Source organism: Balaenoptera ricei, chromosome 20 (assembly GCF_028023285.1).
Source record: "Balaenoptera ricei isolate mBalRic1 chromosome 20, mBalRic1.hap2, whole genome shotgun sequence".
NCBI classification, from domain to species: domain Eukaryota; kingdom Metazoa; phylum Chordata; class Mammalia; order Artiodactyla; family Balaenopteridae; genus Balaenoptera; species Balaenoptera ricei.
In genome coordinates, this window is record NC_082658.1 from 46,445,670 (window position 1) to 46,459,550 (window position 13,881).

Here is a 13,881-nt window from a genome sequence, read left to right on the forward strand (position 1 = left end):
CGAATTTAACTGGGTATCCTGTATCTTGACTTGCAGAATCTGGCAACCCTACTTGGGAAGGGAAAGGCATGTTAGGAGGATGGAGAGAGTAAAGGTCCAGATCACAAAACGCCCAGTGTTGGAAGAGGACTTTGCTGTGAGCCCAGGAGGCCATGTGAATCCAATGAATGGGGCACTGTCTGCCCACTTGGGCAGACCTATAGCACCAGGGCCCGTGTGGGGAGGTAAGAGGGCCTGGTCCTCCCTGTCCTGAAGGCCTGGGCTAACAGGAAGGCAGACTCACCTCCAGAGAGGATGGGCCTGTGAACTCTGTTGACACCTGGAATTCCATAACCACCACTAGGGGCAGACAGGAGAGGGCAGGACCCTGGGGGTCTGGGCCACCAACCTGGGGCACCTCCAGTGCTTGGTGGTACCCACGCTGGCAGCTTGGTGTGCAACCAGGTTCAAGTGGAGGACCTGGGCCTGTGACCCAGGGGAGTCATGGGAGCGGACACGGCAGAAGATGGCACGGGGACCCCGTTAGTGACCAGAACAAGTTGAGAGCCCTGGGAGGCCCTTGCTGGGAAAGGGAACGTGGCTGCAGCGAGGACAGAATTTTCAAACATCACAGCCCCGAGGGTGCCGTTATCAGGGCTTCTGGGATGCCCATCTCCTCTCCTAGGTGCTGTCCCTAGGACAGGCTCAAAAGAGGGTCTGCAGGGTGAGCCCCTGCCCCCGGAGGGGCACCAGCCACCCTGGTACACTGGATGAGGCCCGCTCTTCCTACGGGAGACCAACCCCAGGAGTTCTGGGACCAGGCCTCACCTCTTCCGCCCTCCCTCCCCTACCACAGAGACACCGTCAAGTCAGGCAAGAAGAGCAAAGTGTTTATTTACACCTGGGTCTGTGCGTGAGCGTTCCCGAGGGAGCCTGCCTCTGAGAGCCCGCTCCTTCTTGGCAGACGGCTCGGGACCCCGGGACGCAGCCTTGGAGCCTCGCCACCCTCTCCCCACCCTGGGGCCTGGAGGTGGAGGTCTCACTCCAGCCCCAAAGCTAAACCTGCTTCCAGACGGAGGCTCCTGGGGCAAAAGACTCAGGTGAAATCCCACGATGCGTCAGAGCCACCTGACAGACCCTCGGACGAGCCCTCACATGCAGCTCATCCCACCCGGGCCCCGGAGACCCCAGCCAAGAAAGCGGGACGAGCCGGGACGAGGAAGCCAGCGGGCTGCAAGCCAGTCCTCAGCGACGCATGGTCCGACGGTGGTCCTGACCTCACCGGGGATTGAATGGCACCCGGGTCTGAGCACCTTCGGCGGATGAGGAAGAGCTGGGCAGTTGTTAGTGGCAGGCAGGGGATGCAGCCAGAAGCCTCTTCCTTCTGCCTGCTTGGGGTCCGAAGCTGTTTAGACACCAGATGGCGATGGCCCTGAACCCAGGTCCAGTGCCAAGCACCGGGAGCTGCACGGCTGGAGCTTCTCCCGTGGGCCGGGGGTGCATCCTCCGAGGGGCCCACAGAGCGGCCGCAGACCCACGACATCGCGGCCGGGACGACGCCCCAGCTTAAGAAGGTGCGTTCTGCCGGCTACAGGTACTGACACCGACTCAGGGAGGGGGTTGTGGGAGAAGCTGCTTTGCACAGAGTGAGCCTTTTCTAGTGTGCAAGACGCCTAAACAGCGGCAGGCTGGACGACGGGCTGAGTGAGACCATAATGAAACACCTGTCCCAGGTCAGCAAGTCTGCACGGCTGAGCGAGCGGAGGAAGCGGAGCTGGGACCTGTGGACGGGCGTGCGGGGGGCGGGCCTCGCGGGGAGGAGGCACGTGGATGCAAAGGGGGACGCTATGTACACGTTACAGGGCTCGGGTAAACGGAGGATGTAGAAAAGGGGGCAGTGGAAACTCCTGTACAGTGGTGACAGGGGACAGAAGGCACAAGGACGATGACCCCAAACCATGCAGACAAAACACAGCCTGTGCAGCACAGCAAAGCAGAGGGGCCCGGAGAAGGCACGTCTCCCCAGACGACAGCACTGAGATCCTGCAGGGTCGGCGCCAGGGTGCCTCTCCCGGCCACCCCCCTGCTGCTGGCTCCGGGCAGACACCCCTCCGTTACAATCACGAGGAAAAGAGAAGCCTACGAGGTCGGAGCACCAATGTCATGTGGCATCAGGCTTCGCAGGGCCTACGCTTCTAGAAACACACCTTTCTAGAAGGCAGCCTATTTCCCAGGTAGGTGGAGCATGGCAGGAGGGCAGGTAAACAGGCCCACAGCTCCGGCCTCTCCTGCTCCCTGCCTGTTCATGGACGCACTCAGAATGGGATGGCAGGGCCCGGAGGCCCCTAAGGTCAGCGGGGGTGGGGGTGGGGGGGAGGGACTTCCGCAAAGTCACCCAGGAGGGCGTGGCCCCTCTAGCTTGAGGCCTCTTGCCAGCCTGAAGCATAGCATTAGAGGAGCTGGCCTAGTCCCAAAGGAGGAAAGGCCGGGCCGGGTGCCAGGGCTGCAGCCCCGAATGGCCCCTCTCCTTAATCTAAAACCCACCTCAGCCCTGAAAGAGAGTCGCTGTAGATCTGCCGGGTGAACAGTCGTTTCCTTGGCACTATAACCATCCCGACGCTTCCCCTGTTCCGATCGCATCTGAAGTTCGCTTTTTAGGTTTAAATTTGCTAATGCATTAAACACACATACCCACGGAGCACAAAAAGAGGGCTTAATTTCTTCCCGGTCCCCCAGGCCCCACGGGCCCCTGAAGGGCTTTGCCCGTTACTAAGTCCCTTCACTGGAACAAAAGAGCCGTTCTGACCCTCAGGACCTGGCTCGGCCAGGAATCCAGCAGATTAGCGCCTGGAGCCTCCGGGGCTGGGCGGGGATGCTGGTATGGCGACTAACAGGGGAGGTGCTGGGGTGACCTTTAACCCCCCAGCTTGAAAACAGATCAGAGGCAAAACCCCCAAAGCGGGAATCCCCTTGGGCTCAGCTGTGCAAGTCGGTGGCTGCTGTTTCTGAGGCTGCTTTCGGCAGCCACCCCCACCCCCCGCCCCTTCCCCACCCCCACTCCGTTCTACTCCCACTCTGGACTGTGTCTGATACATCCCAGCATGTGCCACCCACCGGCTCCACCAGCAACAGACAGAGACCGGCCCACTTGGGTTCGCTAACCCCTAGGCTAGTGAGAACAGCTGGATCCACCCACTCCTGAAGGCATCTGGCCTCCCATCCTAGGGGCGAGGGGTCTGCTAACCTCTCACCATCGGACATCATTACAGGAAAAGCCACCAACATCCCAGCAGGAGAACCCGCTATTATCCAGCACCTGGGTTAACAAGCCCAACAGAGGTTTTCTCCGCCTTTGGCCAGCAACCGCCTTGGCTGCACATTACCATCACCTGGGGAGCTCTTTAAACAGCTGGGTGCCTGGGCCACACCCACACCAATGAAATCCAAATCTCCGGGGACCCAGGCAGCAGCATTTTAAAAAATCTCCCCAGGTGATTCCAATGCACAGCCCAAGCTGAGAAACCCTGTTTCAGGCCCAGGTACTTTGGGAGGTTGTCCAGCTTTGTGTTTTTAATAGGTGAGAAATAAAGTGTATTAGACGTTTATAGATAAAGGATAACTTCCCTCTGACAATTCTTGAAGAATCTACGCATTTAAGATAACTTGCCTAACTCTGGCAATTCAAAGTTAATTTTTTTTTTTTTTTAAACACTTGCTGGTTCAACGAATTTTGTTGGGGCTCTGATTGAATGCAAAGATAGCTCAGTCATGTAAATGTGAATCTGCTGCAGAACCCCCTCCCCACACCCCCAAACACCTCTAAACTTCACACAAGTTACTGCTAATCCCTACTTGGTACAGTTGCCAGGCTTAGCAAAACCAAAACCCACATGGGGCACCCAGTTAAATTATAATCACCTGGGGAATTCTTTAAAAAAAAAAACACAACACTGATGCCTGGGCCACACCCCACACCGACGGAATCAGAACCTCTGGGGACTGGGCCCAGTTATCAGAATTTTAAAAGCTTCTCCATTTAAAATGTGTCCCAAGTACTGCAGGGAACACCTACTGAAAGTCATTTGCTTACCTGAAATTCAGATTTCACTGGGCATCCTGTATACTATCTAGCAGCCCCACCGCTGAAGAGAGAAAAGCAGAACGCTCCACCGGAAAACAAAGGAAGGAGAAAACACAGGAAGAGAGCACGTTCTGCCCCACCTGGAGCAGTCAGTCCAGCTCTGGAACCTGCCCAGAGGCTGTGGGGCTGGGACCCCTCCAGCATCTGCCCCCCTCAGGCTAAAAAGCTACAGGCTCTTAAAAAGCCAATCTGATATTCTGGCTGAAGTGAAAAGGTTGGACTCAACATGGGGCGTGTGTTAAGTGGAACTCAGTCTCATTTTACAGTCAGCCCATTCCAGAGACCAGGTCCCGAGGGGCCTTCCCGACTAGCGCTTCCTGCGGGAGTCCGCTCCCGTGGCGCCCCCTGCAGGCTGACAGCTTTTTCCACCGCTTTCCGCTTGGCGGAGATTCCTTCCCACATTGTGACTTTATTAACTCAGGCCTCTGCGGCCTCCCCTGGAATTCCACATCAGGGCGACTAAACAGCACATAAACGGTTACACATAAAATGCTCACCCCTGGGGTGAGTCCCCCACAGACCAGGATCCGGATCCGGCTGGCCTCTCTGCAGGACGCCTCCCCATATAAAACCCAGACCAAAGCCACCTCGTGATTCATCATCTTTCCTGTCCTTTAACTCATGCCATTCCTTCCTACTAGCAAATTCTCAAGAGACCCACTCCTCGTGCCTTCTTTCCACCGCTGCTTCTGCTTAGACCCCTGGGGTGCCCAAGGAGACCAGTGTCCTTAGGGGGTTGAGAGACTCCCAGGAGACTGACCCCTGCCCTCATCTTCCTGGTGTGGGCGGCCCCAAAGTCCTGGATCAGACTGATGCAGCACCATGATTTGCTGCAGGAAACAAATCCCATGCATACGCTTAGAAAGAAATCACGAAATCCAACAAAAGCAAACGTTGACTGGAATGGGATGAAGATCAGTCCTGGCCACAGCCCTGCTCTGTGAGCGGGAACACACTTGAGTCCCTAGGTCCCCTCTTCACCCTCTCTTGCCCTCTCTCCTTTGCATACACCCCTCCCCAAGATGCCCAAGCTTTCCTGTTCACACTAGAAGTGCTGAAGGAAACAAGAAACTGCAGGGGGGAAAATAAGACCATACATTGTTTATATGTATTTGGATTAAGGAAACAATTCACAAGCCATACAAAACTGAGACACATTGGAAAACTCAAAGGAAAGTACCGTATCTACTCCCAGCCACCTAGAACAAAACATCACATGAAAGATCCAGAGGGTGAATTTCCACCATGTGTCACCAGGATGGAAGACTAAGGTTTCCCTGCAACTTCCCCAACTGTCTCTCCCACCAGCACAGCGTTTGTTCCCCTGGCTGAGACCCGAGTTCAGGTGTGTTTCTAAAGGCTGGAACACGGGGCCCTCACCACCCAACTGAGCCAAGCCCAGAGCTTGGATTCTGAACATCCAAACCCAAGGCCATCACCAGGGACAGGTAAGCAAGGCCCACTTCTAGCCCGAGGGAGCTGTCGAGAGGGTCCGTCCATGTCCTCTCTTGAAAGGCATCCACGGAAAAGGATGCTGGCAGGGACCTGAGCGTGCTCCCGCCCGAAAATCGTGTCTTTGGCTGCCCAACGCCAACACGTGCCTTAGACTGTCCCCAGCCTCCTTCCCCTTTCTTTTAACCCTTCATGTACACCCAGGTGAACGCTGCTTATTTTTCACTGTCTTAAAAAACAAAACAGAGAGGGAGAGGTAGGTGAGCAGGGATGGAGAAGTTTGCGGGGAACTCTCAAAACGCCAAGAATTCTCAGGATGAAGGTCGCCCCCTCCAGCTCCTCCACAAACCTGAGTCCTTGGGACACTCTGTGCACAAGCCTCACACGGGCTGCCGGCTGGGGGCGGGGGGGCTCGTGCGGGGCCCCTACACGTTCCCCCCATACGCTCCTTCTTCCTCTCCGAGCTCAAGCACCTGGGCCTGAAAGGTGGCCGAAGAGGTTGGTGAGGCATTTGAACTCCTGGAAAAGATCGTAATTTTGCTCCCACTCCCAGGGGGAAACAGGGATGAGGTGGAAGAGCCTGTCTCACTAGAGTACTTTTTAATCCTGGTCCCCAGAGGTAGAATCATTTTATCCAGTATCTGAAACACAAGCTTCTAGCTCTCATCATTACAGTAACTCCTGACCGCCGACCTCGCCCCCGCCCACCTCGGGGACCCTCTGCCCCTCGCAAAGGGACCACAAAGTGCAAGGACAGCTAACAGCCCAGATGGCGCCCGCAGCCACGGCCCACGCTCACCCCTTGCTGTGCGTATGGCCTCCCCCCATACACACCAGTACACGTTACACCACCGTGGCCAGAGACACATTAACGGTGTGCGTGGGAGCCCGGCCTGGGCCGCATCCTCAGGCAGGATCTGGCCCTTAATCCCGGGGTCCAGGGGTCCCGAGGCCACTCTGCAGCCAGGCCCCTTGTCTCAGTGTTTGATCTCGAGGATGGAGGGATTGTGGTCCAGGATGGCAAGGATAATCTTGTCCATGTACTGCCTCAGCCGGAAGTTGATCTCCTCCTGCTCCTTTAGGGCTTCCATGAGCTGAAGGGAACGAGAAAGAGAGGTCAGAGGCCGGGCCGGGGCTGGGGTGCGGGCACAGCCAGTGCCCCAAGACCAGCCTCAGAGCTCGGAGCCAGGGCACGAGTCTAAGTCATCACACCCAGGGAGGGTTAAACACGAAGATGCCCAGGCCACACCCCCAGGGAGTCTCATATCACTGGCCCATGGAGAAGTCCAGGTATGGGTGATTTTCTGATAAAGGTAGAGAACACTGGCCAGAGGCATTTATAATCAGGAGTGACATCCGAAGTCCTTAAGACTGCCAGCTGTTTCCTCTGCCTGGAATGTCCCCCTCACCACCCTCCGGCCCTGCCGTTGTTCTTCTCCAGGTCAACTCCTGCCGTGTCCTTTAGGCTGTAACTGAAATGCTGCCTCTGCCCGCAGGCTGGAGGCTGGTGCCCGGCTCACATGGGAGCTCCTTGAGGCCCAGAGGCCAGCTCTTAGCTGTGTGTCCCAAGCACAGGGTAAGGGTTCAGTGACTCATGATTCGTGTTGAAATCTAATCTGGGTATTTCGGAGGCCTGATCTTTCATAAGCACACCCCAGTGGGGCAGAAAGAGTGGGCTTTGGAGCTAGAGACCTGGGTCCCTCTCCCTTCGTAAGTTGGGTGATCTTGTGTCCTGATCTCCCCATCTGTGACAGGCAAGTGTTCAGAAAGCCTTCGAGTTCTCAGAAGATTAAGCGAAGACATACTGCAAGCAGGTGCCCAAGAAATGCCAGCGTCCTTCCCCTCTTGACTTGGGGGAGGGGTCGTCCAGCCTCCCCTGGATTATAAGTTGATGACATCAACTGGCCATTTCGGCATGTTCCTGGCAGAGCGAAGACTCAGACTCCGTTCTGCTCCCAAACCCATGCTCCTCCCACCACGTACAGGAAATCAGAGCAGATTTAACTCCACCTGCAGCCTCCTCACCTCACCGCTCTGCCCTGTCACTCGGGGTCACTGCAGATGGGGACTTCGAGGGGCCAGGCCCTGGGCAGCCTGAGGCTTGTCATCGAGCCAGGTGAGATGGGGCAGGACTCACAGGTGAGGAGCCAGGCTCCAAGGCGAGAGCCGGTGGGCACATTACCTCATCACGAGAGGCTGTGTCTATTTCCGCAGCCAGTGACTGGGCTTTGGTCTGGGTGGCAAAGAGGTTCTTCGCTTCGTAGAGGCTGAGGCTCAAGATCTGCCCGTTCAAGTCGTCATTCTGATCCCGCAGCTTATGATTCTCCTGGGGAGGGGGACAAAGGCAATACCAACTCCCACCGGAACCCACTTCTCCGCATCCACTGCTCCCTGACTGCCACCAGCACCCTCTCCTCCCCTTGGGCGTGTGTCATGGCCAGTTCAGGACACCCACAGATGATGGGGCATCTGCCACGCTTGAGGGGGAGGAGGGCTGGGTCCTGGGAGGTCCTGGGGTTCTGAGGAGGAGTTACAGCCCTGCTCAGGGAGCCAAGTTTCTAGACAGGGGCATGGCTCCAGGCCACCCCTTCCTCCCTGGAGGTGGGTGAGCCAGAAGAGGGGTCCCGGAGGCCCTGTGTGAGGACACCGCCCACCCAGTGGCTCCTTCTCCAACACTGGCCCTTGGTGAGGAGAAGCAATGCTCTGGATCTCTGGGCTGGCAGGTCAGCTCATCTCCTTGGCTCCTCCTGCAGCCAGGCTCAGGAATCCCGCTCTTGGGAGTTCTTTCTAGGGGCACCCTCACTCCTGAGTACAGCAGGCCCGGTACTGTCCTGCCCAGACCCTGGTGACCAGCCCTGCACTCTAGCTTTTGCCTAAAGGCTCCTAACTGCTCACACTTGGGGCCTAGGGCGCCCCCTCGTGGCTGAGAAGGGCTGGGGTTTAGGATTGCTGTGGGAGCAGCACCTCTGCTTCCGGGGGTCGGGGGGTGGTCAACTCAGAGTCTCTGGGTGCGGGCTTCCCGTGGCATCACGCCCTCTCTGGGTCACTGCCCCCTCCTGATCCCACTTCCCCCACCCCCAACTGGTCTCCAATCGTGGGAGTGCTTCCGGAAACCATCTGAAATGGAATCCTGGGCGCGGGGTCTGCCCCTGGGAGAACCCAACGCAGCGAGGCACTACTGGGTGGCTGGGTAGAGTCTCCCCCCCACCCCATGTGCCCAGGACAGAAGACGGGTGTCTGCTTCTTTTCACGGATGCTGAGCAGAGCCCCTGGGATTTCCATCTGCCTTGGCTGAGCCGTGAGACGGGGACCAGCAGCCCTGACGACGAGGGTGTCAGGAGGAGCAGGCAGTTACGTCGGGGAAGGGGGCGCTACGGCCCTCGGCCCCTCACAGGAGACCCACCCGGAGGGGACCTGGACACCTGATCCCGTGGGCCAGAGGCTCCCAGGGCCCACCTGCTTGAGCCGCTTGACCTCATGCTCCAGCTCCACCTCTCGGGCCCTGGCATTGAACTCGCCCAGGCCAGAGGACGAGCCGCGGCCCCTGCCCGGCCGCTCGCACTCCAGCTTGTACATCTGCAGGTGCTCCAGCTCCTTGCGCAAGTCCTCGATGAGCTGCGGGGGAAAGAGGCTGGTTGGCGGGAGCGGGGGCGTGGGGCATGCGGGGTGGCGGGGGTGGTGGGGGTCGGGGGGAGCCCTGGCACCTGCCGGCCCGGGACCCACCTCCTGCGTCGCCTCCCGCTCCTTCTGGAACTCAAGGCGGTTCTGCCGCAGCTTGTCCATCATGCGCTTGTACAGGTCCATCTCATCCTTGAGCCGCAGGCTGGTGTCCTCCAGCCGGTCGGACATGCGCTGCCGCTCCTGGAGCCGGGGAGACCGGGGCACAGGGAGAGTTCCCAGGGGGCCCGCGGTGCCCCAGGGGCTTTGCTGGGGGCCGGGGCAGCCACCTCGACAAATGGACCATCAGACCAGCCCCTTGGACAGAGCCTTCCGAGGCACGGATTAAAGAAATGACCAGATCCCCTAGGAGTCTAGAGACACAGCTAGAAAAAATCTCAGGTCTCTGAAGCCGTTCAGTGATGCCAGATGGACTTGAATACGAAAGTAAGACGCCCTGGACTTCCCTGGTGGTGCAGTGGTTAAGAATCCGCCTGCCAATGCAGGGGACACGGGTTCGAGCCCTGGTCCGGGAAGATCCCACATGCCACGGAGCAATTAAGTCCGTGCGCCTAGAGCCCGTGCTGCACAACAAGAGAAGCCACTGCAACGAGAGGCTGGCGCACCGCAAGGAAGAGTAGCCCCTGCTCGCCGCAACTACAGAAAGCCCGTGCGCGGCAACGAAGACCCAATGCGGCCAAAAATAAATAAGTAAAATAAATAAATTTAAAAAAAAGAAGGTAAGACCCCAAACAGAAGCTAACCTCTTTCTTTTTTTTATTATTTTACCCCGTAATACAAGGAAATAGATACTCACTATAGAAAATTTGGAAAATAAGAAATATGGAAAAATGAATTATTACTCATGTTTGACGCCTTTTTTTTTTTTTTGGCTAGAGCAATTTTATTAGAATTTCAGAAATTAGAAACTAAAGGCCTCCGATGGCCAACGCAGCCTCTCTGTGGATTTGGCTCAAGATCCAAGTCTGAGCGATGCCTGGACCTGCTGCTTACCTCATCCAACTTCTCTGTTTGTGACTTCAGCCGAGTCACTGTCGTTCTAAGCTCGGTATTTTCTTCCTCTAATTGCTGCACCCTGGGGAAAGGAGAAGGACAAGAATGTCAAAAATGGAGATTCCCTTACAATTTGACAGTTTGCAGCAATTCTCCGCTCCCTGGGGGGTACATACCAGAAAATGAGAGAGAGAGACAGAGAGAGAGAGAAAGAGAGGGAGAATATGAATAATTGTTCCAAATGGTAATATGGCTTTGAGCTTCCTGTCATCCAAGGCAAAATGGTAAAGACTCTGAGTTATTATTATTTTTGGATAAAAGGAAACACTTGTTTGTGAATGAATAAGAACATAAGGTTCTTTCTGCATACTGCTTAGGGCCTGAAACACCCCCGGGGTTGCGGAGCGGGTAGGCAGTGGTATTCTTCTGCTAATGGACAGTCCTCCTGTGGCATCTGGGGCAGGGCCCTCCTGTTAGGATTCACCATTGGAAGGCAACCTTCTCCCCCGCATCTCCCCCAGGGCTCTGCCCTCCGAGCGCTCGCTGCAGCTGACGCCCACGGGCAGTGGTTCCTCTGTGTTCATGTTAACCAGGGACTGTCCAGGTCAGTTTTCAGTGACCTGAGAAGAGGGGTAGGTGAGTTGGGCCGTTGGCCAGTGGCACCAGGACAGTGCAGGGCCATTTCTGGTAGGGCATTCCCTCTCCTTCCCACTGTCATGTCCTCCTTCGTGGAGAGAGGGCTTCCTGGCCCCCACTGCCCTCTGGGCTCCCCAGGAGAAGCCCCTGGGCCAGGGCCTAAGGGGAATTCAGACCACCCCCCCACCCCCTGACGAGGCCACCTCTCTTGAGGCACAAAGCACGCTGCAGACTCTGGGAGCGCTGCCTGCAGCATCTGTGGGAACAGCGCCCCCTGGAGTTGGACAGGGGCATGGGTTAGGGGACAGTTCCCAAGAGGGCCGGCTTTCTGTGCTCGGCCTCAGCCCTGGTCTGCACTCCCACCGTCTTCTTCCACCACCTGCGTCCCAGCCACCTCTCCCAGGCCAGCCGACCGGCCGGCTGTCAGGAGCAGGCAGAGAACGTGATGCTTAATGAGGTACCAGTCTCATTAAGAAACAGATGCAAAACAGCAGCTTCTAGAACACCCGTGGAAACTTAAGATGAAGCCCTGGTCGATAAAGGGGACAAAGCGGGTCTCAGGCACCGGGGAGTTGGGAGGTCTCACCCAGCTGCACAGGGGTCTGGCCCACCAAGTTCCTTCGGGCCTGCCTGACCTCAGCAGGCAGGGGACCACCTGCATGCCAGCCGTGAGGTACAAGGTGGGAGCCCACCTCCCAACCCGCCCCCCACCCCGGCTGGACCTGTCAGACTGCAGAGGCTCAGCTCAGACACCGGGGCCACAGGGGGCCTGAGAAGGGCAGGGGCAGCCATCCTCTCTGCCGGGGGCCCAGGTGGCCTCCCTGGCCTGTGTCGGGGGAGGGCCTTGGCATCATCACAGCCCTCAGCTGTGTGCAGTGTTCTCACGTGCATCAGCCGACCTGCCTTCCTGGTCACTCTCCAGGGAGGGCTGACAGATGGATACTGAGGCCCAGAGAGTGACCGAGTATGTCCAACGTCATGGAGCTAATGGGTGACCAAGCCAGACTCCCAGGTCCGTCCTCCTCTCCCTGCCTGCCGCAGGTTCCAACAGCCATACCCGAGGCCCAGGAGCAGCCCTGCTTATCCTTGGTGTCTGGGGCCTGGGGTCAGTGCGCCCCAGTGTTCAGGGTCGGGAAGAATCTGACAGCAGGGGGCGCTCCAAGCCTGGACATCAGACCCAGCAGTGGACTCAAGGCAAGACCACTGTGTTTTTGTTTTTGTTTTTTTAACCTATTCTCCTATTGATAGACATGCGTCGTTTCCAGTTGTACCTACTACAAACATTCTTTTACCTGCTTCCTAGAGAACACATCCATGTGTTCAAGTATCAAAAGTAGACTTACAGGAGGCTTCCCCTTGGGGCTCAGTTTTCCCATCCATACAATGGGAACGGCGCCTGCCCACAGGGCGAGACCTGGGTGTGAGGGCGCATCAGAGGGCAGAGGGCACTGGGCCGTCCCGCGGGCCCACCTGGTGTTCAGCAGCTCGATCTCCGTGCTGCGCTCCCGTTCCAGCTTGCTGTAGGCCTCACGGTGGCGCCGAGCCTCCTCCTCCAGGGCCTGCTCGGCCATGGTCTCCTGATCCTTCACCATCTCCTCCAGTTCGTGCACCCTGAGGAGAGGGGCGCGGACTCCAGTGCAGGGCAAGCTCTTGCGGTCTGACTCTCCTCCCCTGAACCCAGGCTGCGACCACTGGGAGCCCCGGACCCCAAGACCCTGACACCCCGACTGTGGGCTGGCAGCTTTGCTGACAGATGAACGAGGGACCCCACGGCATCTAAGGAGAGGCGTGCCAGCCACACCCGCCACCGGAGCCGGGAGGGGGCAGTCCTGGCAGTTGAAGGGGCTCTCCCAGGGCGGGCATGGAGAGGGCTGGCCTCGCCACACTGGGTCAAACAGCCCTCAGGCCTCACCGACTCTTTTTGCTCCCTTCCTTCCCGCTGGTCCCCCTCTGATCAATAGCTCAGCTCACTGGGCACCTTGACCGCAAAGATAGGCACATCCTGGCTGGTGGTGAGCCTGCCAGAGCCGGGTAAGGCCAGGCCCCACTGTGGACATCGTAACCCCACTACTGGCGGCCTAGTTGGTATATCAGTCTGGGGCACCTTTCACTGGCAACAGTCCCTCCATGGAGCTGAACTTCTGGGGTGTACAAGAGGACTCATCTTTGGGCCCTACAAGGTTGAGGACCAGACCCTGGACGGGCATCAGTTTACCAAGTTTTATGCCATCCTGTGAGGACTACACCATACACGCACCACCGCACTGAGTCACGTGCAGTGGGCCTCTGTTGGGCGGAGGGCGCAGCAATGCCTGGACCCTTCCCACCGGTGGCAGGTGTGAGCCCCCAACTCGTACCAGCCTCTCCCTCTGCAGAGCTTGTCCCCCAGAAGGGATGTCAGGCTCTCATCGTTGTGGGACAGAGAGAGACAGGAAATGGATCCCAACTCCTCCCTTTCACCCGAGCTGGGGCTGCAGACCTGGGGGGCCGAGGTCAAGCTCTGCCTGTCTCCCTGTCCCCAGAGACCTGTCCTCCTGGGCACCCAGCGTGGGCAGGGCCCACAGCCACGGGCTGACGTATCACAGACCCTCAGAGCTAGAAGGACCTGCAGGTTAGCCACCCCACCTCACTCCGCCCAGCTTCTCCTGGGGGCTCAGTAACACGGACCACCCTCCATGCCCACGTCTCAGCCAAGGCCGGGCCTGACCTGTGCACCAGCTGTGTGTTTTCCTGCTTCAGCTTGCTCTTCAGGTCCCCGTTGGTCAGGCTGTCATTCTCCAGCTCTGTCACCTTTTTTTCCAGAAAACTCACCTACCGTAGGGGGGCAGGGGTGGGGTGGAGGAAACCTTTTAAGTCCACAGGACTGAGAACCTAACAATGGTGGGACTGACGGCTAGGACCCCCGCGTGACTGTGAGTGAAGAGTCGTGCTGGGTGGGGCTGGGGGTGGATGTGCCCATGTGATCGGGGCCACCTACGCCCGACTCCTGGGCAGGGACAGGG

At 57.9% G+C, this 13,881-nt stretch overlaps 1 protein-coding gene across 2 annotated transcripts in view; it reads right to left on the bottom strand.

Moving 5' to 3' along the window:
* Nucleotides 1–848: 848 nt before the first annotated feature.
* The window catches only part of RAB11FIP4 (RAB11 family interacting protein 4), a 120,892-nt gene continuing 107,859 nt past the window's right edge, over nucleotides 849–13,881 (bottom strand). For both annotated transcript variants that reach the window (XM_059906485.1, XM_059906486.1), the window contains 7 exons: nucleotides 13,587–13,690; nucleotides 12,350–12,490; nucleotides 10,244–10,325; nucleotides 9,296–9,433; nucleotides 9,029–9,187; nucleotides 7,755–7,898; nucleotides 849–6,666 (listed from right to left, as the gene is read on the bottom strand). In XM_059906485.1, the coding sequence (XP_059762468.1) occupies nucleotides 6,550–6,666; nucleotides 7,755–7,898; nucleotides 9,029–9,187; nucleotides 9,296–9,433; nucleotides 10,244–10,325; nucleotides 12,350–12,490; nucleotides 13,587–13,690 (885 nt within the window). In that variant the 3' untranslated portion in view covers nucleotides 849–6,549. The remainder of the gene's footprint in view (nucleotides 6,667–7,754; nucleotides 7,899–9,028; nucleotides 9,188–9,295; nucleotides 9,434–10,243; nucleotides 10,326–12,349; nucleotides 12,491–13,586; nucleotides 13,691–13,881) is intronic.